The 27,913-nt window shown below is 41.2% G+C and overlaps 1 protein-coding gene across 1 annotated transcript; it reads left to right on the forward strand.

The window, feature by feature from the left end:
- Positions 1-2,603: 2,603 nt before the first annotated feature.
- LOC120021832 (calcium-binding mitochondrial carrier protein SCaMC-2-B-like) lies at positions 2,604-15,433 on the forward strand. Its single transcript, XM_038965683.1, has 9 exons — positions 2,604-2,621; positions 2,943-3,069; positions 3,381-3,468; positions 4,573-4,684; positions 5,784-5,942; positions 6,616-6,768; positions 7,051-7,326; positions 11,104-11,254; positions 14,265-15,433. The coding sequence occupies exons 1-9, from the start codon at positions 2,604-2,606 to the stop codon at positions 14,447-14,449; spliced, it is 1,269 nt and encodes a 422-aa protein (XP_038821611.1). The 3' UTR covers positions 14,450-15,433.
- Positions 15,434-27,913: the final 12,480 nt, after the last annotated feature.

The raw sequence follows: 27,913 nt of genomic DNA on the forward strand, positions 1-27,913 counted from the left end.
TACTCCAAGTCTCAGAGCGAGTGACGTTTGAAACGCTATTAGCGCGCACCCCGCTAACTAGCTAGCCATTTCACATCGGTTACACCAGCCTAATCTCGGGAGTTGATAGGCTTGAAGTCATAAACAGTGCAATGCTTGAAGCATTGCGAAGAGCTGCTGTCAAATGCACGAAAGTGCTGTTTGAATGAATGCTTACGAGCCTGCTGTTGCCTACCATCATTCAGTCAGACTGCTCTATCAAATATCAAATTATAGACTTAATTATAACATAACACACAGAAATACGAGGTTTTGGTCATTAATATGGTCGAATCCGGAAACTATCATTTCGAAAACAAAGTCTATTATTATCGCATATACCCTGACTGCGTGCAATGAACGCAAGAGAAGTGACACAATTTCACCTGGTTAATATTGCCTGCTAACCTGGATTTCTTTTAGCGAAATATGCAGGTTTAAAAAATATATACTTCTGTGTATTGATTTTAAGAAAGGCATTGATGTTTATGGTTAGGTACACGTTGGAGCAACGACAGTCCTTTTTCCGCGAATGCGCACCGCATCGATTATATGCAACGCAGGACACGCTAGATAAACTAGTAATATCGTCAACCATGTGTAGTTAACTAGTGATTATGATTGATTGATTGTTTTTTATAAGGTAAGTTTAATGCTAGCTAGCAACTTACCTTGGCTTCTTACTGCATTCGCGTAACAGGTAGGCTCCTCTCGGAGTGCAATGAGGCAGGTGGTTAGAGCGTTGGACTAGTTAACTGTAAGGTTGCAAGATTGAATCCCCGAGCTGACAAGATAAAAATCTGTCGTTCTGCCCCTGAACAAGGCAGTTAACCCACTGTTCCTAGGCCGTCATTGAAAATAAAACGTGTTCTTAACTGACTTGCCTAGTTAAATAAAGGTGTAAAATTTTTTTTTTTTTTTAAATGGTGTCCAAAAATGCCGATTTCCGATTGTTATGAAAACTTGAAATCGGCCCTAATTAATCGGCCATTCCGATTTAATCGGTTGACCTCTACTACAAAGGCCTTTGATACAGTTAACCACTGTCTCCTAATCTCCAAAATGGAGGCACTGGGGTTAAGCACCATCAATTTAGGCTGGGTAAAGTCTTATTTATCAGGTAGAAAGCAAGTAGTAGAGGTTAGTGCGTCACTGTCTCAGGCAAAACCAATGAGTTGTGGCGTTCCGCAGGGGAGCGTGCTTGGGCCTCTAATGTTTTTACTGTATATTAACGATATGAAAGATGCTTGTTCTTGCTGTCTTTTCCTTTATGCGGATGACTACACTTCTGGTGTTTCACAAAAGTAAACTATGTTGGAGAGCATACTTAGCACAGAGCTTACTAACATTAGCAAATGGCTTGGAGATAATAAGCTATCTCTGCATTTAGGTAAAACTGAGGCAATTATTTTGGGATCCAGACCTACATTGAGTAGTTCCTCTGAAATCAGAGTGGAGTTAGGTGCTGAGGTGCTGACTACTAAAACCTCTGTTAGCTGCCTGGGATGTATCCTTGATGGAAGTTGAGGTGTGAGCATGGCCAATAAAGTTATAGGGAAGGTTAATGCCAGGACTAAGTTTTTGGCTAGAAAGTCCAAACTGCTTGATAAGGACTCCATGAAAGTGCTAGCCACAGCCCTCATTCAATGCCATTTTGACTACGCTAGTACTTCCTGGTTTGGGGGCTTATCTAAACTTGTGATGGGGAAGCTCCAGATAGCCCAGAATAAGCTGATCAGGGTAGTATTGAAGGTGAGTCCACGTACCCACATAGGCAGGAGCTGCTTTCGGGAACTAAACTGGCTGCCTGTTGAGGCTAGGGTGCCCAAGATTAGACTGTTTGGTTTACAGGAGTATTTATGGTTCTGCGCCCAGATATCTAACTAATTAAATCAAATCTTATTTATTTTCCTCGTGTTAGGGATGCACACAATCACAGCACCAGATCAGGTGTTGCTGATGTGTGCTTATGCAGGTTCAGGAGTAATGCTGGGAAAGGGTACTTTCTTGTATACTGGAGCCTCAGAATGGAATGAGTTGCCTCTGCCTATAAAAACAATGTCCTCTGGGCAGCTTTAAAAAATAAAGTAAAAATATGTTTGTCTTCTGTGCCCATGTGAATAACCCCTACGATATAACTGCAATGAGAGAGATGTTGTTTTTATGTTTTATCTCAATGCCATACTGTGTTTAACTGTGTTCGATCTTGCCTAGCCATCTTGTCTCAAGAGGACCACAATGGAAATAAGTCCCAGGCATTATTATGTGTTATCCTCCATGATTTTACTCATGTGGCTTTTTCATGTTTTAACTGTGTTTTTTTTGTTTGTTTTTTTATGGTCGAATTAATAAACTAAATTAAATGGCTTGAACAGCCTGTGTGCTCCTTTAGCTAGGCCTGAGCTAGAGTTCAACGTGCCTGTGATGGTCTAAACCAGGGCTGCCCAATTCCGGTCCTGGAGGGTTTTCATCCTCTCCTTCTAATCAGGGATTAATTAAAACCTGGGACACCAGGTGAGTGCAATTAACTACCAGGTAGAAACAAACTGAAATTTAGGCAGCCCTGGTCTAAACACTCCACACTAATGGAGCAGGTGGACCAGGTGATGTCAACTATGTGACCACTCTGGAGCAAACAAGACCCAGGTGGCTTGTGGTTGTAACCTTCCACTCACTGATCTACACTCCTGTTCTCAAATCACTCAGTCCATGTCTTTGTCTTGGTCTCCTTATCCAAATGTAGCAGGCTCACCCTTTGTCATAGTTTTAACTAAACATAGGCTTCAATTTCCACTTGCCTTGAGAATCGTCAATTTTCTTTTTAAACTTACAGTTCTATCCTTGCTACTCTTCAGCCTGTATGTAAATTCATATTTGAATTCTCATTGAAGTGTAAAAATCCTCTCCTCCTTATTTTCTGACAGAAAATAGTTAAAGCGGGAGATAAGGACCTGGACGGCCAGCTGGACTTTGAGGAGTTTGTCCACTATCTGAGAGACCACGAAAAGAAGCTCCGGCTGGTCTTCAAAAGCCTGGACAAGAAGAACGATGGTAAGAACACAGAGAGGGGCCGCATAGGCCGGAGCCACACAACCACTGAATGCTTTCACTATGTTTATCTTAAACCACGGTTTAGCCTACAAAGTGCTATGCTGTACTATTCACTTGGGGGGAAATGATGCATTGGTTTTAGCTGTGCATACACAATGACATTAACTGAGGAAATTCAGCCTTTAGGTCTAATACATTAAGATACTCTTTTATAAGCTGGTAGTAAAAACTTTGATATAATATCCGGTCAGTGAGATCCGGTCAGCCCCTTACGAGTGGCTGATGTTGATGTTTACTCTTTTGCCCCGCAGGTCGTATTGACAAGCAGGAAATCATGCAGTCCCTTCGAGACCTGGGGGTTAACATCTCCGAGCAGCAGGCAGAGAAGATCCTCAAAAGGTAAGGCTGTCAACCTGGGCTGACGTGTCTCACCCAACACTCTTGTCTAAACCATTAGCTCTAAGTGTCTGTTTGTGTTAGTCAGTCCAGCATGCATTTTGTCTCTTCTCTACCTCATACTCCCTCTACTTCTTACTCTCTCTACTTTTTTGCCCCCTTTCTCCATTTCACCTCTAATTCCTGACTGGCGAACCGGTTAGCTAGATGTTTGGATCATCTGGGTATCCCGAGTCCACCAGAACCTTCCACAGAAGTGTTTCCCTCCAAGCACTGGGATACTGCCTGCTAGCCCTGGTCAGAGCTGCCACTCCTATGCTGTCATGGCTTTTTTGGGGCTTGGCGTTTTTATAGATATAAGGAAGCACACTTTTTAGGCATATTGGTTAGAGGAGGAAATTATAATTTACTCTGGTTAATATAAACCTAGCTTTATTTTCTTCTCTGACTGAAGTGAAGTGTTGCATCTTTGTTTTAATACCAATATGTAGATCTATTTTTTTGTTTGTTACATATTTAGCCATTTACCATGTCCAATATGGAATCACTGAATCACTAAGATTCCATGATATCCCCCTTCTTTCTTTTTAGTTCTAAATGTGTGTGTGTGCTTCTCCCTGTCCTCTCATTTTCTGTGCCTCCCCTCTCCCTTTTCTCTTTCTCTTTCAACCTCTTGCTGGTCTCAGAATAATGTAGTAAGTAATGGAATCCTCAACGTCTGCTTGCCCTACCTGTCACAAGACAATGCATCGTCTTCGCTTCTTATTCTGTGTTTCTGCCCTCCAAGTTTTTTTTCCTTCATTATTACAAAGAAAGCGACAGAAAAAAGCTGCATCCCTTCAATTACTTGTGAAAAGTCCAAATTAAGAAGAGTACTGAATGATTCCCAACACACAAAATGCCCATTTCATGCTTCAATTTGGAAAGGGAAAAAAGCAGCACTTAAAGGCTTTGATCCTTTTATCCAAAAGGTGTGTATGTGTGAGCATACTGCTTCTGAATTCAGGCACACACACACATAGGTGGTCTGGTAAAACAAAAGAGAATATGCGCTGTAAAAAGCTACATTGTAATGGTTCTGGTCTTTTTCTGTTTCTCTGTCAACAGCATGGACAAGAATGGCACGATGACCATCAACTGGAACGAGTGGAGAGACTACCACCTACTGCACCCCGCCAATAACATTCCCGAGATCATCCTGCACTGGAAACACTCAACGGTAAGACTAAGTTAGAAAGAAAAACAGCCCTTTTTCTCTCTCAGGGTTGTTCAAAATAACAAGCTTTGGTTGTTTTTCATCAAGTAAAATTTACCAGGATAGTATGAAACACGTTTGTATAACTGTCTTCAGCTATTAAAGCTTTGAATGACAAATACTGTAAACAAAGGAAGGAATTTAAGGGCTGTTTGTCCTTTTTTTCTTTATAGAAAAGCATAGTTGTGTTCATATATTGTTAATGGTCCCACAGACGCTCTCCATGCCCCAGCCATATTAGCCGTCTAGGCCCTGACTAGGGTTCCCGGAAATACTCCCTAAAGGAGCCAAACGGGTCAATGTGATCCTGCTTAATCCCCTTGAAGAGATCAACTAACCACCTTCCGCTGACGTCAATCAGCAAGCTTTTCCACTACCTGTTAGGCCAGGAGGGCAGACAGCCGTTCCTGTAGATCATAGTGGAGATTCAGTTCACACACTCGTCGTGTTCATAAAGGTCCATTTTTATATTGGAGTGACATAAGAAGTACTGTCGCTTTCATGAATTAGAGTTTTGGAGCAGGATGCCTTTTTATTTGATTCCCCCGGTGAATGTTATATCCTCATCGGTTCGACCAGCTATCACGGTACGTTTCCGTGTGACACAGGGGGACCTGTTTGAATTGGGAGACTACCACTCTCTAAGTGGACTTGAACTTAAGGGAATTTGAATGGGTTAAAAGCGTCTCTCGCAGCTGAAATACAGTTGGTGCTCTCACGATTTGTCGTGACCCCCAAACCCCCTTCTAAGAGCTCACAGTTAATGTCAAGAGACATTCCTGTTTAAATTATCGTGGGGCACCGACTGGCTGATCCCCTGCAGGAGGTGGAACTGTTTTGTAATACCGGTTTACATACTGAAAACCTGTGATGCTTCTCTGCCTTATTGGACCCCCCTCTACAGTTGTCAAAACAAAGCTTTCAATTATATCCCAATGGGATGCCTATATGTGTTGGCTTCTGATTTCATAATACTGTTGGTCACAGGTTAGAATCAGGAAAATTGACCCACCAGTCCAACTTCATATGTCAATCGTGGTACCCTGCTCCTGTCTTTCTGTAGATATTCGATGTAGGGGAGAGTTTGATGGTGCCAGATGAGTTTACAGCCGAGGAAAAGAAGACTGGGATGTGGTGGCGACACTTAGTGGCTGGAGGGGCAGCCGGCGCCGTGTCTCGAACCTGCACCGCACCCCTGGACCGGCTCAAAGTGCTCATGCAGGTAAGGACACTCCCATGGAGAGAGTTTTTTTTTTTTTTTAACTGACCTCAGTTCAGTTAAGAATGAAAAAGGACAAAAACTCCAGTTCTTTTTGTGTTCACACAACCCTGATCCTCTTTAATGCAACCATTCTTAGTTCACTTGAACTTTAAACAGCCAGTCAGGATATTTGGCTCACATTAAAAACAAGCTTAAAACCTCACCCCACCTTTAGCTTATACACTATTAATAAAACCTATGTATATATCCTATTGCAGAGAGACAATTGCATAAGTCCATAGGACACTTTCTGCTAGTGAGTGCAATTCCACTCATAGCACCCGCAATGATTGAGACGCACAGAACAGAAGCACTCGTGTCAGCAGAAGCCCACTGGGATAGATAACTCAGAGTTCGTTCTTCTTTCTTTATCTTTTCATCCCATGCTCCATCTATCGGTGTCCACTCATTCCCAGTGTTTTTTTTAATGAGCGGATAGATGGAAACGGAGCACTATAACAGTAAAATGACATGAAAACATGAACAATGTGTTGACACATTCCACCAACATCATAGAGAGGAGAAAAAGTGGCTTACGGTTCCTCCTTGTTTCAAGTCAGTTAAAAAACTTGAGTTCACCTGCCAACATGGCGATTGAATGATGTAACGATCTGTCTTACGGTCTCATTGCCAGGTCCACGCCTCCCGTACCAACAGCATGTGCATTGCCGGCGGCTTCACCCACATGATACGCGAGGGCGGTATGAGGTCACTATGGCGAGGCAATGGCATGAACGTCATCAAGATCGCCCCTGAGTCAGCCATCAAGTTCATGGCTTACGAGCAGGTAACCCTATTGTTCAGCACCTTTACTTTAATATGGCGAGACCCTTTCTAGTGCTGTCAAGTTGAAGTCAATGAACGTTTTGGTATTAACCGCTCTGTAGTTTACTGTCCTTCGGCAAAAAAATATTTCCTTCAGACTTTGTCTAGGAACATACTCAGAGGAAATACTACTATAAGCTCCTGTCACTTACCAAGTTGGCCTTGACTACTTCCTCTCATGGCCTCTCACAGTTGAACTCAAATGCTTTTGAGGACTGTCACTAACCAGAGTTGTGTTGTGCAGATCAAACGTTTGATAGGCAGCAACCAGGAGACACTGGGCATCCTGGAGAGGTTTGTGGCGGGATCTCTGGCTGGAGCCATTGCCCAGAGCAGTATTTACCCCATGGAGGTGTTGAAGACCCGCCTAGCCCTGAGGAAGACGGGCCAGTTCTCTGGCATCGCTGACTGCGCCAAACACATCTTCCGGAAGGAGGGCATGGCCGCCTTCTACAAGGGATACATTCCCAACTTGATAGGCATCATCCCCTACGCTGGCATTGACCTGGCTGTCTACGAGGTGTGTGTGTGTGTCAAGGTTTACGTTAGGAAAATGTGACGCCGGACAAGGTGACCGGGTAGATTTAAATTAACCGTCCGTTATGGGAAATTTACGGGACCCATATGCATTAGGTGTGTAACCCATTAGCGTGTTTACCACAGTGCTCAGAATGACAGAAATCACATTTAGATTATGGGTAATGCATCATAACAGAACATGCAACTCCTGTAAAGAAGCCGCCAATTAAACATATTTTTCAAACATTTGCCAAAATGCAATTCGTGGGAAAACAACATTCTAAACAGCGCACCTGATGCGAGCGGTTCCATGAGCCTATGTGACAGATGAAAATCTGTTACAAACGGGTTGCTAATATGACTGTGCTTCTGGACAACGAAAGAAAGTTGATATGAAAACCAATAGAACAGAAGAGAAATGGCATATGAGGAAGTCTTTCAAAGCTTCCCCTAAAGTAAATTGAAATAAATTAGCCCAACATTTTTAATTATTCCTGTCTATTCAAAAATACTTCACCAGAGAGCATGACTTAGCAACATAAGAATCAAGGATCATTAGCTTCTTAAATGTTTTTTGCTGTGGATTGTTTCAAATCACAAGCTTGTATAGGCTTATGCCAATATGGGCAAAACGCGTGGCAATTGGCCAAGTGAAAAGCATCTAAAATATGTGTGAAGATACATTATCTTGAGTATAATTTAAAATGTTTAGACAAGAAGGGGGGTGATGTGTGGCGAAGATATAGGGACGTCCCTCTCCAGAATGCGCTCTGCTCTCCAGAATGCACTTAGCTGTCTCTCGCCAATTCTTGCGCATTCATTGTGTGAATTGGTTTTCCCCTTTGATAGTTTATTTGTATAAATTCCCCATTACGTATATGTACAGTAAGCTCAAAGTATTGGGACAGTGACAATTATGTTTTTGTTCTGTACTCCAGCACTTTGGATTTGAAGTGATACGATGACTGTGAGGTTGAAGTTCAGACTGAACTTTAATTTGAGGGTATTTTCATCTATATTGGGTGAACCGTTTAGAAATTACAGCACTTTTTGTGTGTAATCCCTCCATTTTAGGGGACCAAATGTATTGGGACAAATTGACTTGTGTGTTAATGTGGTAAAAGTTTAGTATTTGGTCCCATATTCTTAACATGCAATGATTACTTCAAGCTTGTGACAAACTTGTTGGATGCATTTGTTTTGGTTGTGTTTCAGATTATCTTGTGCCCAATATAAATTAATGGTAAATAATGTACTGTCATTTTGGTGTCACTTTTTTTATTTATTTTTTATTAGAATAGAATGTTTCTAAACACTTCTACATTAATGTGGTTGCTTCCATGATTAAAGAATTGGGAATAATAATGATGAGTGGGGAAGATGGAAGCACAAATATCATACCCCCAAGACATGCTAACCTCTCACAATTACAATAACAAGGGAGGTAAAACATTTTTTGGGGGGTATGATATTTATGCCACTAACTTTCTCACTCGTCGTTGCTGCCTATCGAATTTGGCCCGCGGGGGATTTTATTTGGCCGCCTAAGTGTCTGTATATACGGTACATTCGGAAGGTATTCAGACCCCTTCTCTTTTTCCACATTTTGTTACGTTATTAGCCTTATTCTAAAATTGATGAGTGTTTTATTTAATCCATCTACACATAATACCCCAAAATGACAAAGCGAAAATAGGTTTAAAAATAAAGAACTTAAATACCTTAACACCAGCAATTGAGCTCATGTTCCAAAGTATTCCCCCGCATAAGAGCGATATACTGTTTGTGATCAACCCGCAAGTTCGCTAGTGACAACTTCAGCCAACCCAGTTGATTGATATGATACAATGTTGCACTTCACTAGCAATAGTCCAAGTCAAAAAAGAGAAAAAGGGAGGCAAACCGGCTGAGTAGAGAGATGAAAGCGATAGAAATAACCTGAATTAACCTAACCTATTCAGACCCTTTACTCAGTACTTTGTTGAAGCACCTTTGGCAGCGATTACAGCCTTGAGTCTTCTTGGTATGACGCTACAAGCTTGGCACACCTGTATTTGGGATTTTCTTCCATTCTTCTTTTCCCTGCAGCGTCGCTGCACAGCTATTTTCAGGTCTCTCCAGAGATGTTCAATCGGGTTTAAGTCCGGGCTTCGCCCCAGTCTGAGGACTGGAACAGGTTTTCAACAAGGATCTCTACTTTGCTTTGTTCATCTTTCCCTTTCCCTGCCGCTGAAAAACATCCCCACAGTATGATGATGCCCCCACCATGCTTCACCGTAGGGATAGTGCCAGGTTTGGCATTCAGGCCAAAGAGTTCAATTTTAGTTTCATCTGATCAGAGAATCTTGTTAATCATGGTCTGAGAGTCTTTAGGTGCCTTATGGAAAACTCCAAGCGGGCTGTCGTGTGCCTTTTACTGAGGAGCTTCTGTCTTGCCACTCTACCATAAAGGCCTGATTGGTGGACTGCTGCAGAGATGGTTGTCCTTCTGGAAGGTTCTCCCATCTCCACAGAGGAACTCTAGAGCGCTGTCAGAGTGACCGTCGGGTTCTTGGTCACCTCCCAGACCAAGGCCTTTCTCCCCCGATTACTCAGTTTGCCCGGGTAGCCAATTGTGCGCTGCTCTATGGCACTCCCAATCACGGCCGGTTGTGATACAGCCTGGAATCGAACCAGGGTCTGTAGTGACGCCTCAAGCACTGAGATGCAGTGCCTTAGACCATTGTGCCACTCGGGAGCCCAGCTTTAGGAAGAGTCTTGGTGGATCCAAACTTCTTCCATTTCAGAATGATGGAGGCCACTGTGTTCTTGGGACCTTCAATGCTGCAGAAATGTTTTGGTACCCTTCCCCAGATCTGTGCCTCGACACAATCCTGTTTCTGAGCTTTACAGACAATTCCTTCGACCTCTTGGTTTTTGCTCTGTCCTGCACTGTCAACTGTAGGACTTTGTATAGACAGGTTTGTGCCTTTCCAAATCATGTCCAATCAATTGAATTTACCACAGGTGGACTCCAAGTTGTAGAAACATTTCAAGGATGATCAATGGGAACAGGATGCCCCTGAGCTCTATTTCGAGTCTCATAGCAAAGCGTCTGAATACCTAAGTAAATTAGGCATGTATTTATTTTTAATACATTTTCTAAAATTCTAAAAGCCTGTTTTCACTTGTCATTATGGGGCATTGTGTGTAGATTGATGAGGGGGAAAAAGTTATTTAATCAATTTTAGAATAAGGCTGTAATGTAACAAAATGTTGAAAAGGTATTTTTACTTTTGGTTGACAATGGAAGTTAAAGCCTAGGCCAATGCAGCAGTAGGCCTATCTTCAATTACCAAATAAAAAATAGTATACATTTTTTTATCGTGGCCATCAAAGCATTTAGAATTGTTGCCCAATGACTGGGCTTATAAAAGCACGTTTTCCAGCAGCAACCAACTGGGGAGACGCTGAAAATCGGCTTTGTAGTCCTGTGCTGTGCGCATGTGATAGTTGTTAGGTAAATAAGATGCATGATGACTAATGAAAACACACACTCGACTGGTATTTCCACTTGAATCGATTTGGCCAGCAAATTATTAATTTTTTTGGGGCCAAAAGCCAGCAATTACTGTCTAACGGAAACCGTGTGTGTGTGTTGCTAAGAGGCTTTGTAATACTATTAGGACATCCAGTCTCCTCTCTGGTGTTCTTATCTCTCAGGACCACACATTTTCTCTCTTCAGCTAACCATTTTGTCTATCTTTCTTTTTCCCCACTCTTGTCTCCCTCCATCCAGACTCTGAAGAACTCATGGCTGCAGCGCTATGCCACAGACAGTGCTGACCCGGGGGTGTTCGTCCTGTTAGCCTGCGGTACCACCTCCAGCACCTGTGGACAGCTGGCCAGCTACCCCCTGGCCCTGGTCAGGACCCGAATGCAGGCTCAAGGTACACCACACCCACTGCCAAAACCTATTTCAAATCAAAGTTTATTTGTCACGTGCGCCGAATACAACAGGTGTAGACCTTACAGTGAAATGCTTACTTCCAGGCTCTAACCAATAGTGCGGAAAAAAAGGTGTGTGTGTGTAGGTAAGTAAAGAAATAAAACAACAGTAAAAATACATTTGAAAATAAGAGTAGCAAGGCTATATACAGACACCGGTTAGTCAGGCTTATTGAGGTAGTATATACAGTATATCACAAAAGTGAGTACACCCCTCTCATTTTTGAGTATATCTTTTCATGTGACAACACTGAAGAAATGACACTTTGCTACAATGTAAAGTAGTGAGTGTACAGCTTGTATAACAGTGTAAATTTGCCTACTATATTTATTTTTCAACTTTCCTAATATTAATTACATTGGTTATATTTACAACAGGAGTATAGCCTACCTGGCTGGCATGAAAATAAACCACGGGGAAAAGTGTTCTCTATTTGCTATTTAAGTTCATAAATAAGATGTATTTTTCCCATTTGCTCCTGTTTTGATACAGGTGCATGATAATGGTCCATTCTAAATCAAAACAAATATCACACATACAGTACCAGTCAAAAGTTTGGACACACCTACTCATTCAAGGGTTTTTCTTTCTTTTACTATTTTCTACATTGTAGAATAATAGTGAAGACATCAAAACTATGAAATAACACACATGAAATCATGTAGTAACCAAAAAAGTGTTCAAAAATCAAAAATATTTGTTATATTTTAGATTCTTCAAAGTAGCCACCCTTTGCAGCTTTGCAAACTCTTGGCATTCTCTCAACCAGCTTCACCTGGAATGCTTTTCCAACAATCTTGAAAGAGTTGCAAAAAATATGCTGAGCACTTGTTGGCTGTTTTTCCTTCACTCTGCGGTCCAACTCATCCCAATCCAACTCAATTGTGTTACGGTCGTGTGATTGTGGATGCCAGGTCATCTGATGCAGCACTCAATCACATAATATAGACTTTTTTCACATATCGACTTTTTTACCAAATAGGTCTTTCTTCTGTATACCACCCCTACCTTGTCACAACACAACTGATTGGCTCAAATGCATTAAGAAGGAAATAAATTCCACAAATTAACAAGGCACACCTGTTAATTGAAATGCATTCCAAGTGACTACCTCATGAAGCTGGTTGAGAGAATGCCAAGAGTGTGCAAAGCTGTCATAAAGGCAAAGGGTGGCAATTTGAAGAATCTCAAATGTAAAATGTATTTTGGGTAACACTTTCTGGTTAATACATGATTTCATATGTGTTATGTCGTAGTTTAGATGTCTTCACTATAATTCAACAATGTAGAAAATAGTAAAAAATAAAACCTTGAAAGAGTTCAAACTTTTGGTACTGTATACAGTGCATTCAGAAAGTATTCAGACCCCTTGACTTTTCCACGTTTATTCTAAATTTAGATTTTTTTTTATATCAATCTACACACAATACCCTATAATGCCAAAGCGAAAACATATATATTTTAAGCATTTTGCAAATTTATAAAAATAAACATACCTTAATTACATAAGGATTCAGACCCTTTGCGATGAGACTCAAAATTTGAGCTCAAGTGCATCCATTTTCCATTGATCATCCTTGAGATATTTCTACAACTTGATTGGAGTCCACCTGTGGTAAATTCATTTGATTGGACATGATTAGGAAAGGCACACACCTGTCTATATAAGGTCCCACAGTTGACAGTGCATGTCAGAGCAAAACCCAAGCCATGAAGTCGAAGGATTTGCCCGTAGAGCTCCGAGACAGGATTGTGTCAAGGCACAGATTTGGGGAAGGGTATACCAAAACATTTCTGCAGAAGGTCTCCAAGAACACACTGACCTCCATCATTCTTAAATCGAAGACGTTTGGAACCACCAAGACTCTTCTTAGAGCTGGCTGCCCGGCCAAACTGCGCAATCGGGGGAGAAATGCCTTGGTCAGGGAGGTGAACAAGAACCCATTGAGCACTCTGACAGACCTCCAGAGTTTCTCTGTGGAGATGGGAGAACCTTTCAGAAGGACAACCATCTCTGCAGCAGTCCACCAATCAGGCCTTTATGGTAGAGTCGCCAGGCGGAAGCCACTCCTCAGTAAAAGGCACATGATAGCCCACTTGGAGTTTGCCAACAGGCAGCTAAAGAACTCTGACCATGAGAAACAATATTCTCTGGTCTGATGAAACCAAGATTGAATTCTTTGGCCTGAATGCCAAGTGTCACATCTGGAGGAAACCTGGCACCATCCCTACAATGACACATCGTGGTGGTAGAATCAGGCTGTGGGGATGTTTTTCAGTGGCAGGGACTGGGAGACTAGTTAGGATTGAGGGAAAGATGAACGAAGCAAAGTACAGAGATCCTTGAGCAGGACAACGACCCTAGGCGCACACCCAAGACAATGCAGGAGTGGCTTCGGGGACACGTCTCTGAATGTCCTTGTGGCCCAGCCAGAGCCCGGACTTGAACCCGATCGAACATCTCTGGAGAGACCTGAAAATAGCTGTGTCGCAACGCTCCCCATCCAACCTGACAGAGCTTGAGGAGATCCGTAGAGATGAATGGGAGAATCTCCCCAAATAAAGGTGTGCCACGCTTGAAGCGTCATACACAAGAAGACTCAAGACTGTGATCCCTGCCAAAGGTGCTTCAACAAAGTACTGAGTAAAGGGTCTGACTAATGTAAATGTGATATTTCAGTTTATTTTTGCTTTGTGATTATGGGGTATTGTGTGTAGATTGATGAGGGGGAAAACACTATTTTAATACATTTTAGAATAAGGCTGTACCGTAACAAATTGTGGGAAAGTCGAGGGGTCTGAATAGTTTCCGAATGCACTGTGTATATAGTTGCCACATCAGCATTGACCAGCATGTCTAATAATATCAACATTGACCCAGTTTCCAGAGTGGTGCATCCCTAGTGTTGATGTGTATTTCATGTCGCTCGTCTTATGTTTTTTCCCCTCAGCCACCATCGAGGGCGGTCCCCAGATGACCATGTCGGGGCTGTTCCAACACATTGTGAAGACTGAGGGTGCATTTGGACTCTACCGAGGCCTGGCCCCAAACTTCATGAAGGTCATTCCAGCGGTCAGCATCAGCTATGTGGTCTACGAGAACCTCAAGATGAGTCTGGGGGTGGTGTCACGTTGAGGCCTGGGGGCAGAGGGAGGTAGCACCTCCCCTTAAGACCAAGTTGTTCATTTTTGCTTTGCCAAGCAACGGTGCGGGTGACTTGGAAAAAAGGGAGGAATCTCAGCAGACAGAGCTGGGGTTGTTAGAGACCATCTCATTCTGTAAATGTTATGAAGACAGATGGGGAGATGTACATGGAGGGAGGGAAGAGACATATTACAACACTAAGGACAAAAAAAGCAATGGAGAGATGGGAACAGACACTATGACTGGAAGGGAGGTGGGGATGGAGATCCTCTCACATAGCTGTAATCTTAAAGTATCATTATGTAAGGAGTTATTTTATCAATCCAGATAAAATCCTTCAACATGAGTCCACTGTTGGCTTTTTGTTATCAAATTTGAAGACCCAGGTTAACTGAAAAGCAATCTCTTCACTGGAACTCCAGTATTCTCCAACCTGCTTGAAATTTGTTAACGGAAATGTATTTAGGGACCAAAAATCTGCTTTTGTTTGTCCGTTGCACTGGCGGCTACTGTTATGTTCACTCAATAGTACTATCCTATAGGTGGCAGTATTAGTCAACCTATCTGGCTTGTGAAAGACTGATTTTCTAATTGTCATCTAAAGTTGTCCTATGTAATATGTATCCGCCTTAATGCAGCATTCATTAAAATGTAAGAGGCTGGAACTATTAGGGCATTAGCTGTTATGAATTTGTCTGGAGGGAGCAAAACCTCAACTCACAATTTTGATTTATCTGGTTAATTCCATAATTCTCCTTTTTCTCATTGTATAGCTTGATGAGAATGTTAAACAACTGATTTGAACAGAAAGGGCAATGCAGGTTGGATGCCCATAGTGTATTATTGTCCACTTAGTCTTAAAACAGCTGGTAAGAAGTGTGTATGTCTTGATGCTAATACATTTTTGTATTGTAGCCAGATATTTAAATAAATATGGTCCAAGACATGCAGCGCTCAAAGAATAGATACTGTTAGCAGATGTTTAGTTACTATACTATAACATATTCAGAAACTGTTAATATATTGTTTTCCAAGATACAATGCAACACATAATGATTACCTACCTACTGATTTAAGGTTTGAGACGTTACGCTGTCACTTCCTGTGTAACATTTCGGACAGGAAGATGGCGATATTGAGTCGTTTCTGGGGGGGGGGGGGGAAACAGGGAAAATGTGCATGTTTTCATTATGAAAGACCATTTTCCACCACCATGCTACAGTGGCTAATTCTAGCCCCGGTCCACAGTAGCATTTTGAAACTCTAGCGGTTTTTGAATGCCCATACTAACATACTATATACTATTAGTGAATTTTAGTATACAGTAAACAAACGGCATCGTTTCAGTTGAGCGTACTAGAGCATCACCTGTGCCCGGAAGTTGATGCTGTTGCTATGGAACCTCTTGCTAGCTTGTTAGCGTAACAAATGACTAGCTAAACATTTTACGATTTCAGGTGTGTTTGTAAATTCAATCTGGAGTGATAGAGTGCGCTCTGGGCATTTGTAAATCCAGAGTGTTGTCCATTTGCAAATTCAGAGCGTTTCGCTCTCGGAGTGTTCAAGAGCGCACACTGGAAGCTCTGGTCGAGGAGTAGGGTTGATCCGAGCGTTCAACGGCAGTCAAGCACCCAAGCTAACTGGCTAACGTTGGCTAGCTACTTCCAGACACAAATGATGAGAGAACACTTCACTTTGACCATTTTACTCACCGTAGCAGAACTGGTTAGGCTGTTTTCATGTTATCCAGAGCGTTGGCAACAATTTAACTACGCCTTTTTTGGCCAGCGTTTACTGACACACCGGCCATATTCAACAGGTGTTGAGCGTTTGTAAATTCATCAGTTATTCTGTGGGAGAGGGCTCTGAAATGGGAGTAGATAGCCATTGAAACGCAAGACTATACCACTTAGCTAAGAATGATGTAAATAATCATGTCACTAAACGTTGGGTAGTTAGTTAGATAGCAGATAGCTAATATACTGTCTGGAAAGTTTGATGTTTTAGGAACTAGTTAACAAACCTGTACATACTGCTGTAATGCTATATGGTTCGTAAGAATAGTGTTAAGTTATTTGAAAAGTCATTACATTGCTCAACATTTGTCAAAATTAGTTAAAGCAATGAATTTGTATCAACTCTCGTCGGACTTCGGATGCATATTTTACGCCATTTTCTTTAAATCTGAAAAGTTGAAGCCACACCCATTTTCTGAATTGCATTATGGGCCCTAAAAGCACGGAAAGTATCCACTGCATGTATACTTCGTATTTTGGTAAACTTTTGGCATACTAACTATATCCATACTATTACCAATAAGCATACTATATACTCAATTCACGTCACAAATAGTACAGTTAGTGCGGTAGCATGATGGTAGACAATGGTGTTTCATAAAGAAAGCACAGACATTTTCCCTGTTTTTTTTGGTCTTCTCTCCATTAAATCGAGTTAAGGAAGGAATCGACGCCTTTGCAGCCTGAATGGAGAATGTTTTATGTACAAACCGGTCCACGGGGATACGAGTATAAAGCCGCCTGCATAGATTTTCTTTGGACGGTAAAATGAAATGACTCAATATCATAATCTGACGGTCTTTGAGCTAGTATTTCTTGAGTTTGGGACTTGTTGTCTTGAGTTTAGTCGGTTGTCACTATTTGGCTAAATGCTTTTTCTAGTTGGTGCAGCTTTTTCTAGTTGGTGCAGCTCCACAAAAATATGTAGTTATCTTTTGTACTTTTGCTTTAGAGCAAATACCTGAATCCATATATTCTCTCCACAAGATGGAAAAGGCTGCGTCTGTATTATTGTACCCCACCTAAGGATACCACTCCATACTGCTTGAAATATAGCGCCTTATTTCCTGCATTGACGAGCAGGAAATTTGACTCATCGCTTTTGTAAACTTGAAATTCATATATATCGCTGAAGGCTAAAATGTATAGTATATCTATACACTATACAAAACATTAAGAACACATTATTTTTCCATGACGTAGACTGACCAGGTGAATCCGGGTGAAAGCTATGATCCCTTGTTGATGTCACTTGTTAAATCCACATCAGTCGGTGTAGATGAAGGGGAGGAGAAAGGTTAAAGAAGGATTTTTAAGCCTTGAGACAATTGAGTCATGGATTGTGTATGTGTGCCATTCAGAGGGTAAATTGGAAAGACAAAAGATTTAAGTGCCTTTGAACGGGGTTTGTTAGCAGGTTCCAAGCGCACCAGTTTGTGTTTTAGAACTCCAACGCTGCTGGGATTTTCATTCTCAACAGTTTCCTGCGTGTATAAAGAATGGTCCACCACCCAAAGGACATCCAGCCAACTCAATATTGGGAAGGTGTTCCTAATGTTTGGTATATTCAGTAGAGTCTTTAGGTGGTCTCTTGAATCAAAACAGCTCATTCACGGTATTGAAATATTTTGCAAAACATCCAGACTAAAAATCCTGATTTACAGTGAGCTACAAAAGTATTGGGACAGTGACATTGTTTTGGTTCGTACTCCAGCACTTTGGATTCCTAATGATACTATGGGATTAAAGTGCAGACTGTTAGCTTTAATCTTAGGGTATTTTCGTCCATATTCTAAACGGTCCATATTGGGTGATCGTTTAGAAATTACAGCATTTGTACATAATCCCTCCATTTTAGGGAGTCAAAAGTTTAGTATAGTATATGGTCCCATATTCCTAGCACACAATGATTACATCAAGCTTGTTACTCTACAAACTTGTTGGATGCATTTGCTGTTGGTTTTTGTTGTTTCAGATTATTTTGTGCCCAATAGAAGTTAATGGTAATTAATGTATTAGGTCATTTTGGAGTCGCTTTTATTGTAAATAAGAATAGAATGTTTCTAAACACTTCTACATTCTTGTGGATGCTACCATGATTACAGATAATCCTGAATCGTGAATAATGATGAGTGAGAAAGTTAGACACACACATGACACCCCCCCCCCAAAAATACTAACCTCCCCTCCCGTTATTTGAATGGTGAGATGTTAACATGTCTTAGGGGTATGATATTTGTGTAACTTCCTCACTCATCATTATTTACGATACATTCAGGACTATCCGTAATCATGTAGAAGTGTTTAGAAATAATAATATATTCTTATTTACAATAAGTGACTCCAAAAAGTCTCAATACATTATTTACCAAAGTGCTGGAGTACAGAGCCAAAACAACAAAACAATTTGTCACTGTCCCAATACTTTTGGTGCTCAATGCATTTAGAAAATTATTGAATGTATTGAAAACTATGTAAATGAACCATTGTTGTCCTTTGTAGAAGAATGCATCTATTGAATGAATGTAAAGCTAAATGTATTTATGCTTATATGGGAACAACTGTTAATAAAGTAACTCAATATTATACTTTTGTATTGAGTCATGGTTTAAATTGCCCACATCTGAATCTCTTCATCTTGAGCACTATGTACTAATATTTCAAAGCAAATGGTGGATCAATGTCTGTCCCAGCCTCTGCCAATCAGGCCTCATTGACATAGTTGGAGAGGGAGTTAGATTGTAAAGCAAATAAAACATGACCAAACATGAAACTTGTCTCAGACCATAGTGAAAATTAGTCAAACTATATTTTAACTCTGCTTTTGTCACTGTTGCACTGGGATGGCAGTTGACAAAAGCAACCGGCAGAGCATGTATAACTATGAAAAGAGTGAGCCTTCACCCTGTAGTACTAATATCATATGGGTGGCAGTATTGGTCAATCTATCTGGCCTGTGAAAGGCTACCAAATTAACCCCCACAAACTTCACACAACATTTTAAGGAAAAATGCAATGTAGACTAAAAAATACAATCTCCAAAGGTGTTTTGCATAAGGGAAAAAATGTAAACACAACATGCAACAATTTCAATACCAGATACTTACTGGTTCTGATCCACGCCCCTACCTTTTTTTTAAGGTATTTGTGACCAAAATATGCATATCTGTATTCCCAGCCATGTGAAATCCATAGATTAGGGCCTAATTAATTTCCATTAGTAAAATCTTTGAAATTGTTGGATGTTGTGTTTATATTTTCGTGTGACCACCATTTGCCTCATGCAGCGTGTCTCCTTCATATAGAGTTGATCAGGCTGTTGATTGTGACCTGTGGAATGTTGTCCCACTCTTCATCAATGACCGTGCGAAGTTGCTAAATATTGGCTGGAACTGGAACACACTGTTTGATCCAGAGCATCCCAAACATGGAGACGTTTGGTGAGTATGCAGGCCATGGAAGAACTGGGACATTTTCAGCTTCCAGGAATTGTGTACAGCTCTTTGTGACATGGGGCCATCCATGCATTATCATGCTGAAACATGAGGTGATGGCGGCGAATGATTGGTACGACAATGGGCCTCAGGATCTTTTCACAGTATCTCTGTGCATTCAAATTGCCATGGATAAAAAGTAATTGTTCTTTGTCCGTCGCTTATGCCTGCCCATAACAACCTCATCGCCACCATGGGGCACTCTGTTCACAACGTTGACATCAAAAACCGCTCGCCCACACAACACCTTACATGTGGTCTGTGGTTGTGAGGCAGGTAGGACGTATTGCCAAATTCGCTAAAACAACGTTGGAGGCAGCTTATGACAGCTCTGGTGGACATTCCTGCAGTCAGCATGCCAATTGCACACTCCCTCAAAACTTGAGACATCTGTGGCATTGTGTTGTGTGACAAAACTGCACATTTTAGTGGCCTTTTATTGTCCTCAGCACAAGGTGCACCTGTGTAATGATCCTGCTGTTTAATCAGCTTCTTGATATACCACACCTGTCAGGTGGGTGGGTTATCTTGGCAAAGGAGAAATGCTCACTAAAAGGAATGTAAACAAATTTGTGCACAAAATTTTTGAGAAATAAGCTTTTTGTGCGTATGGAACATTTCTGGGATATTGTATTTCAGCTCATGAAACACGGACCAACACTTTACAAGTTGCGTTTTATATTTTGTAAAGTGTAAATTTACAAAACTGCACATTTTAGAGGCCTTTTATTGTCCTCAGCACAAGGTGCACCTGTGTAATGATCCTGCTGTTTAATCAGCTTCTTGATATACCACACCTGTCAGGTGGGTGGGTTATCTTGGCAAAGGAGAAATGCTCACTAAAAGGAATGTAAACAAATTTGTGCACAACATTTTTGAGAAATAAGCTTTTTGTGCGTATGGAACATTTCTGGGATATTGTATTTCAGCTCATGAAACACGGACCAACACTTTACAAGTTGCGTTTTATATTTTGTAAAGTGTAAATTGAAACCGAAAAAAATAATTGTGATATGGTACACTTTTAAGAATGCTAATTACTACTACAACTATCAATCGGTTAGAGCTACCTCACAAAATGTCTCTATGCCTCTTGTCGTTGTGTACATTCCTCTGTCATGTGGTCGGTCGGTATGTATCAGTCCGGAAACAGGCGCAATGGATTCTACTGTGGATTTTATATTACAGTTAGCTACAAACTGTAAGGTGCATTACCACCACCAACTGGACTGGGAGTGTGGACCGATAGGGAAGGTGTAAATCCTATCCATTATTCTTGAAAAATAAATTGATAATTAAATACTACATCCCCTGAAGATTTTACCAGCAGTTAATTTAAGCTTGGCTCTTCAACACCATTACTCCTTAAATCTAATAACAATCTCTCCCTTTCCCTCCCATATTGCTGGCACTGAAATAGAATGTGTTCCACTCATATACAATGCACTTGGAAAGACTTTTCCACAGTTTGTTACGTTAGACTTACTCTAAAATTGATTAAATAAATAAAAAATCCTCATCAATCTAGACACTAATGTGGATAAAGCGTTACTTGTCTAACAGAACACAGAGGGTGCTCTTCAATGGAAGCCTCTCAAACATAATCCAGGTAGAATCAGGAAGGGTAGCTGAGGTGACTCAACACTATACACGTCAACTACTACAGTGACTGAAATGACTGCAACACTCAACAAAGAGCTGAAGTTAGTTTCGGAATTGGTAGCAAGGAATAACTTAGTCCTAAATATTTCCAAAATTTAAAGCATAGTATTTGGTACAAATCATTCCCTAAACCCTAAACCTCAACTACATCTCGTAATGAATAATGTGGAAATTGAGCAAGTTGAGGTGACTAAACTGCTTGGAGTAACCCTGGATTGTAAACTGTCGTGGTCAATACATATTGATACAACAGCAGCTAAGATGGGAAGTCTGTTCATAATAAAGTGTTGCTCTACCTTCTTAACAACACTATCAACAAGGCAGGTCCTACAGGCCCTGGTTTTGTCGCACCTAGACTACTGTTCAGTAGTGTGGTCAGGTGCCATAAAGTGGGAATTGGGAAAATTGCAGTTGGCTCAGAACAGAGCAGCACGGCTGGGCCTTAAAAGTACACGGAGAGCTAACATTAATGACATGCATGGGAGGTGCACAGTACTACATAGAGCCATGACTACATGGAACTCTATTCCACATCAGGTAACTGATGCAAGCAGTAGAATCAGATTTAAAAAGCAGATAAAAATTATGGAACAGCGGGGACTGTGAAGCAACACAAATATAGGCACAGACACATGCATACACACACATAACATACGCACTATATACACACGTACACATGTATTGTAGATATGTGGTAGTGGAGTATGGGCCTGAAGGCAAACACTTAATGTGTTGTGAATTCTTTAATGAATGTATTGTAATGTTTTTTTTAATTGTATAACTGCCTTCATTTTGCCGGACCCCAGGAAGAGTAGCTGCCAAGCTAATGGGGATCCATAAATAAATACAAAATAGCCCATAATGAAAAAGCAAAAACTGTTTTTTTGACATTTTTGCAAATGTATTAACAATGAAAACCAAATATATTATTTACTTAAGTATTTAGACCCTTTCTTATGTGACTCGGAATTGAGCTCCCACAGTAGACAGTGCATGTCAGAGCAAAAACCAAACCATGAGGTTGAAGGAATTGTCCATAGAGCTCCGAGACAGGATTGTGTTGAGGCACAGATCTGGGTAAGGGTACCAAATATATTTCTGCAGCATTGAAGGTCCCCCAGAACACTGGCCTCCAATATTCTTAAATGGAAGAAGTTTGAAACCACCAAGACTCTTACTAGAGCTAGCCGCCCGGCCAAACTGCGCAATCGGGGGAGAAAGGCCTTGGTCAGGGAGGTGACCAAGAACCCAATGGGCACTCTGACAGACCTCCAGAGTTTCTCTGTGGAGATTGGAGAACCTTCCAGTAGGACAACCATCTCTGTAGCACTCCACCAATCAGGCCTTTATGGTAGAGTCGCCAGGCGGAAGCCACTCCTCAGTAAGGCACATGACAGCCCACTTGGAGTTTGCCAAAAGGCACCTAAAGAACTCTGATCATGAGAAACAATATTCTCTGGTCTGTTGAAACCAAGATTGAATTCTTTGGCCTGAATGCCAAGCGTCATGTCTGGAGGAAACCTGGCACTCTCCCTACGATGAAGCATGGTGATGGCAGCATCATGCTGTGGGGATGTTTTTCAGTGGCAGGGACAGGGTAACTATTCAGGATCAAGGGAAAGATGAACGGAGCAAAGTACAGAAAGGTCCTTGATGAAAACCTGCTCCAGAGCGCTCAGGACTTCAGACTGGGGCGACGGTTCCCTTCCAACAGAACAACGATCCTAAGCAGACAGCCAAGACAACGCAGATGTGGCTTTGGGACTCTGAATGTCCTTGAGTGGCCCAGCCAGAGCCAGGACTTGAACCCGATCGAACATCTCTGGTGTCGTAACGTGACTATCATTAAATGTGAACACTGTTATATTATCAAATCAATTCTCTATGTGTAATTATTCCTTACATGTTTAAACTAATCATGTAAACGTTCATTAACTAGGAAGTCGGGGCACCACGGGAAAATGTTTAAAGAGTCTCTATTTCCCGAATTAACTCTTCAGATATTTTCATATCTTATAGATTACAGTCTTCTATTTGTGTATTACTACCTCACCAGTCTCATTCCTGAACGTCGCAAACCCTTGGATATCTGCACGAACCCTAACATAAATCATGAATCAGCGATATACAAATTGGCTTATTTATTTACTAACTAATCAATCACAGAATTACATAAACACACATAGGTCATACGTAGGTCATTACATAGTAACCAATGTAGGTCATATATTGGTTACTAACATGACACAAAGAAAAGTCCCTAGTGGAGGAAACCGCTATGATGGCTTGGTAGACAAAGAAAAGGGGTAGGGACAGCTCAAGAGTGGGAAACTCAGAGTGGACCCACGGACATACAGTTGACTACACTCATGGAAATGCTAATACTTTGAGCATGGACAGCCGCTCATTCGAAAATAAATTGCAATTTACATATTTACGAGTGTATACCTTTGTTGTCTCTCTCTCTGTGGTCGCGGGTCCATCTGCTGGATAGATTGTCGACAGAAAGTCTCTGGTTTGTCCACCAGAGATCACCAGAGGTATTTCGTAGTTGTAGCTTGTTATAATGGATACGTCAGGCGTATCATTCGGGAAATGTTCTTGAGAATGGATCTTTCAGAGTACCATTGTTCCGAGATTGGATGCATTTACCAGACTAAAGTATTTAAACAGCTGCAGACTAAATAATTGGTCTTTAGTTTGTAGATTTCTTAGCCATTTCAACGTAGGGACCCCGTCCCTGTGTTATCTTGACTGAATGTACATTGTCACAAGTCCTTTTATTAACTCTGTGGAAAGAGGCGTTCCATGACGTTTGGGTATAATGTCTGTTCTGATGGGGGCGTGGCCACTGACTGGATAAACTTTACATGAAAAAAACATTTTCTCATTTAGAAGAATAACATCACATTTCATCTTCTCACAAATAGTTTCATATTTAATCATATATGTTACCACACATTTGGATGTGAACCTGACATCTGGGAAATATATACATTAAGAGATACAGTTATGTTGTTCTACCATCTTTAGTTACATTACAAATTATTAACAAATTCAACAGGATTGTTCTTTAAATACCCAAGGACAATTTCAACTGGTTTGAATACAGAAATATTGCTACATTATTCAACCTTTTGAGGTTACCGTACTGCAAAGTCTTTCTCTGTGGCAACAAAGGGATTCTCAATTTTCCTTTTGGCAGAGTGGAGAAAGGAGTTTCGGTATTTACGACCGTCATAAACTTGTGGTGAGAGAGAGAGAGAGAGAGGGGGCTATGATCCTCACCCAAAAGGGGCACTTCATGACAGTGGAGAGACCTGAAAATAGCTGTGCAGCAATGCTCCCCATACAACCTGACAGAGCTTGAGAGGATCTGCAGAGAAGAATGGGAGAAACTCCCCAAATACCGGTGTGCCAAGCTTGTAGCGTCATACCCAAGAAGTCTCGAGTCTGTAATCGGATTCAAAGTTGCATCAACAAAGTACTGAGTAAAGGGTCTGAATACTTATGTAAATGTCATACAAATCTTAATTTTTTATTTTTATAAATTAGCAAAAATTTTATACTGTTTTTTGCTATATCATTATGGGGTATTGGGTGTAGATTGATGAGGAACAAAAAAAAATGTAATCCATTTTAGAATAAGGCTGTAACTTAACAAAATGTGGAAAAAGTCAAAGGCGTCTGAATACTTTCCGAAGGCACAGTGTATATACACATGGCCAAAAGTATGTGGACACCCTTTCAAGTGAGTGGCTTTAGCTATTTCAGCCACACCCGTTATACAGGTGTATAAAATCGAGCACACAGCCTTATAATCTCCATAAACAAATATTGGCAAATGAATGGCCTTACGGAAGAGCTCGGTGACTTTAAATGTGGCACCGTCATACAGTAGGATGCCACCTTTCCAACAAGTCAGTTAGTTAAATGTCGGCCCTGCTACAGCTGCCCCGGTTAACTGTAAGTCCTCTTATTGTGAAGTGAAAACGTCTAGGAGCAACAACGGCTCAGCCGCGAAGTGGTAGGCCACACAAGCTCACAGAACGGGACTGCCGAGTGCTGAAGCGCATAGCGCGTCAAAATCATCTGTCCTTGGTTGTAACACTCACTACCTAGTTCCAAACTGCCTCTGGAAGCAACTTCAGCACAATCACTGTTCGTCTGGAGCTTCATGAAATGGGTTTTCATGGCCGAGCAGCCGCACACAAGCCTAAGATCACCATGCATAATGCCAAGCATCTGCTGAAGTGGTGAAAAGCTCACCGCCATTGGACTCTGGAGTAGTGGAAAAGCCTTCTCTACAGTGATGAATCACGCTTCACCATCTGGCAGTCCGACGAATGAATTGGGGTTTGGCCAGGAGAATGCTACCTGCCCCAATGCATAGTGCCAACTGTAAAGTTTGGAGGAGGAATAATGATCTGGGGCTGCTTTTCATGGTTCCTGCTAGGCCACTTAGTTCCAGTGAAGGGAAATCTTAACCCTACAGCATACACTGACATTCTAGAAGACCCTGTGCTTCAAACTTTGTAGCAACATGGGGAAGGCCCTTTACTATTTCAGCATGACAATGCCCCTGTGTACAAAGCGAGGTCCATACAGAAATGGTTTGTCGAGATTGATGTGGAAGACCTTGACTGGCCTGCACAGAGCCCTGACCTCAACCCCATCGAACACCTTGGGGATGAATTAGAACACTGAATGCGAGCCAGGGCGAATCGCCCAACATCAGTGCCTGACCTCACTAATACTCTTGTGGCTGAATGAAGCAAGTCCCGCAGCAATGTTCCAACATCTAGTGGAAAGCCTTCCCAGAAGAGTGGAGGCTGTTATAGCAGCAAGGGGGGGAACCAACTCCATATTAATGCCCATGATTTTGGAATGAGATGTCCGACGAGCAGGAAGGGGAGGACCCTCCCCCTCAATGAATTTCATTTTTTTTTTAATTTAAAAACATTGAAAAAGTTATCCTTTTTAGGTAAAACTATACTAAATATATTCACACATATTCACCAAATAATTGATTAAAACACACTGTTTTGCAATTGTCTGTAGTAGCCTCAAAAGCACTCTGTAGGGTAGCACCATGGTGTAGCCGGAGGACAGCTAGCTTCCATCCTCCTCTTGGTACACTGACTTCAATACAAAACCTAGGAGGCTTTTGGTTCTCACCCCCTTCCATAGACTTACACAGTAATTATGGATACTTCCGGAGGACGTCCTCCATCCTATCAGGGCTCTTGCAGCATGAACTGACATGTTCTCCACCCAATTAAATGATCAGAGGATGAATCTAGTACTAAAATCATAAACTACAGCTAGCTAGCACTGCAGTGCATAACATGTGGTGAGTAGTTGACTCAGAGAAAGACAATAGTTCAACAGTTTTCAACAAATTAATTTATTCAAAAATGGAGAAGCAAGAGTTTCATTTTTTTCAGTTTCACTTACTTCGCTAGCAAATGACTTGGAAGCAAACGAAACAGGGATAAAAAAACAGAATTTGTCCAATAGAAACTCTTGTTTGCAACTGTTGGACTAATGATTACACCCTAGATAAGCTAGATGCAAGGCGGTATTGAATGTGTCACTGTCTGTCCATGTGTCACTCTGTCATCTCAAATTTGTCTCTCGACCTGTGTGCACCTACGTTGTAAACTTTCATTCTTAGACTAGGTGATACCCTCGTGATGGGTATAGGGATAATTTCAGTATCATGTAGTAGCCTAAACCTGTTACATTGAACTGGGTGAATGGAATATGAATGACAGTCATCCAACATGCTGTATTAGAAATAAGGCCATGCTCATGAACAAATAAAATTGTCCTCCCTCATCATAAACGGCACTGACCGCCACTGTTCTGAATATTACATTTTCATAGTCACGGCACGCTTTGTGTAAGAGCTATTGAAGATTGAAAGCCCCCCCCAATTTTTTTTAATCAACATTTAAAAAATTTAAAAATTGTCCATCCTCCCCGATTCAGAATACAGTGCCTTCAGAAAATATTCATACCCCTTGACTTATTCCACATTTTGTTGTGTTACAGTCTAAATTCGAAATGCATTTAATTAATAAAACATTTGCACCATTCTACACACAATAGCCCATAATGACAAAGTGAAAACATGCACATTTATTGAAAATGAAATACAGAAATATCAAATTTACATAAATATTCACACCCCTGAGTCAATGTATATTAGATTCCTCTTTGGCAGCGAGTCCTGTTATCAAAAATAAAATACTTCATGAGAGCCCATGAGCTCATGTTGGGCAACATTTCTTTAGGCTATGCAATTGCATGAGAAAACAGTGTGAGGGCCTCTGTTAAAAAGAGGAGGATCCCATCAGCTTTCTATAGGCTAGGCCTACTATATTTATTTCTCAACTTTCCTAATATTAAGCACATTGCTTCTCTTTACAACAGGAGTATAGCCTACCTGGCTGGCATGAAAATGAACCACAGGAAAAGCATCCTCCATTCGCTATTTT

This window comes from Salvelinus namaycush, chromosome 26, assembly GCF_016432855.1.
Source record: "Salvelinus namaycush isolate Seneca chromosome 26, SaNama_1.0, whole genome shotgun sequence".
NCBI classification, from domain to species: Eukaryota; Metazoa; Chordata; class Actinopteri; order Salmoniformes; family Salmonidae; genus Salvelinus; species Salvelinus namaycush.

What these genes read in the sequence shown, in the direction of transcription:
- LOC120021832 (XM_038965683.1), top strand. An exon ending in TGCACTGGAAACACTCAACG is followed by an intron (nt 4,685 to 5,783) that starts GTAAGACTAAGT and finishes GTCTTTCTGTAG; the next exon opens with ATATTCGATGTAGGGGAGAG. An exon ending in TTGACCTGGCTGTCTACGAG is followed by an intron (nt 7,327 to 11,103) that starts GTGTGTGTGTGT and finishes CCCTCCATCCAG; the next exon opens with ACTCTGAAGAACTCATGGCT.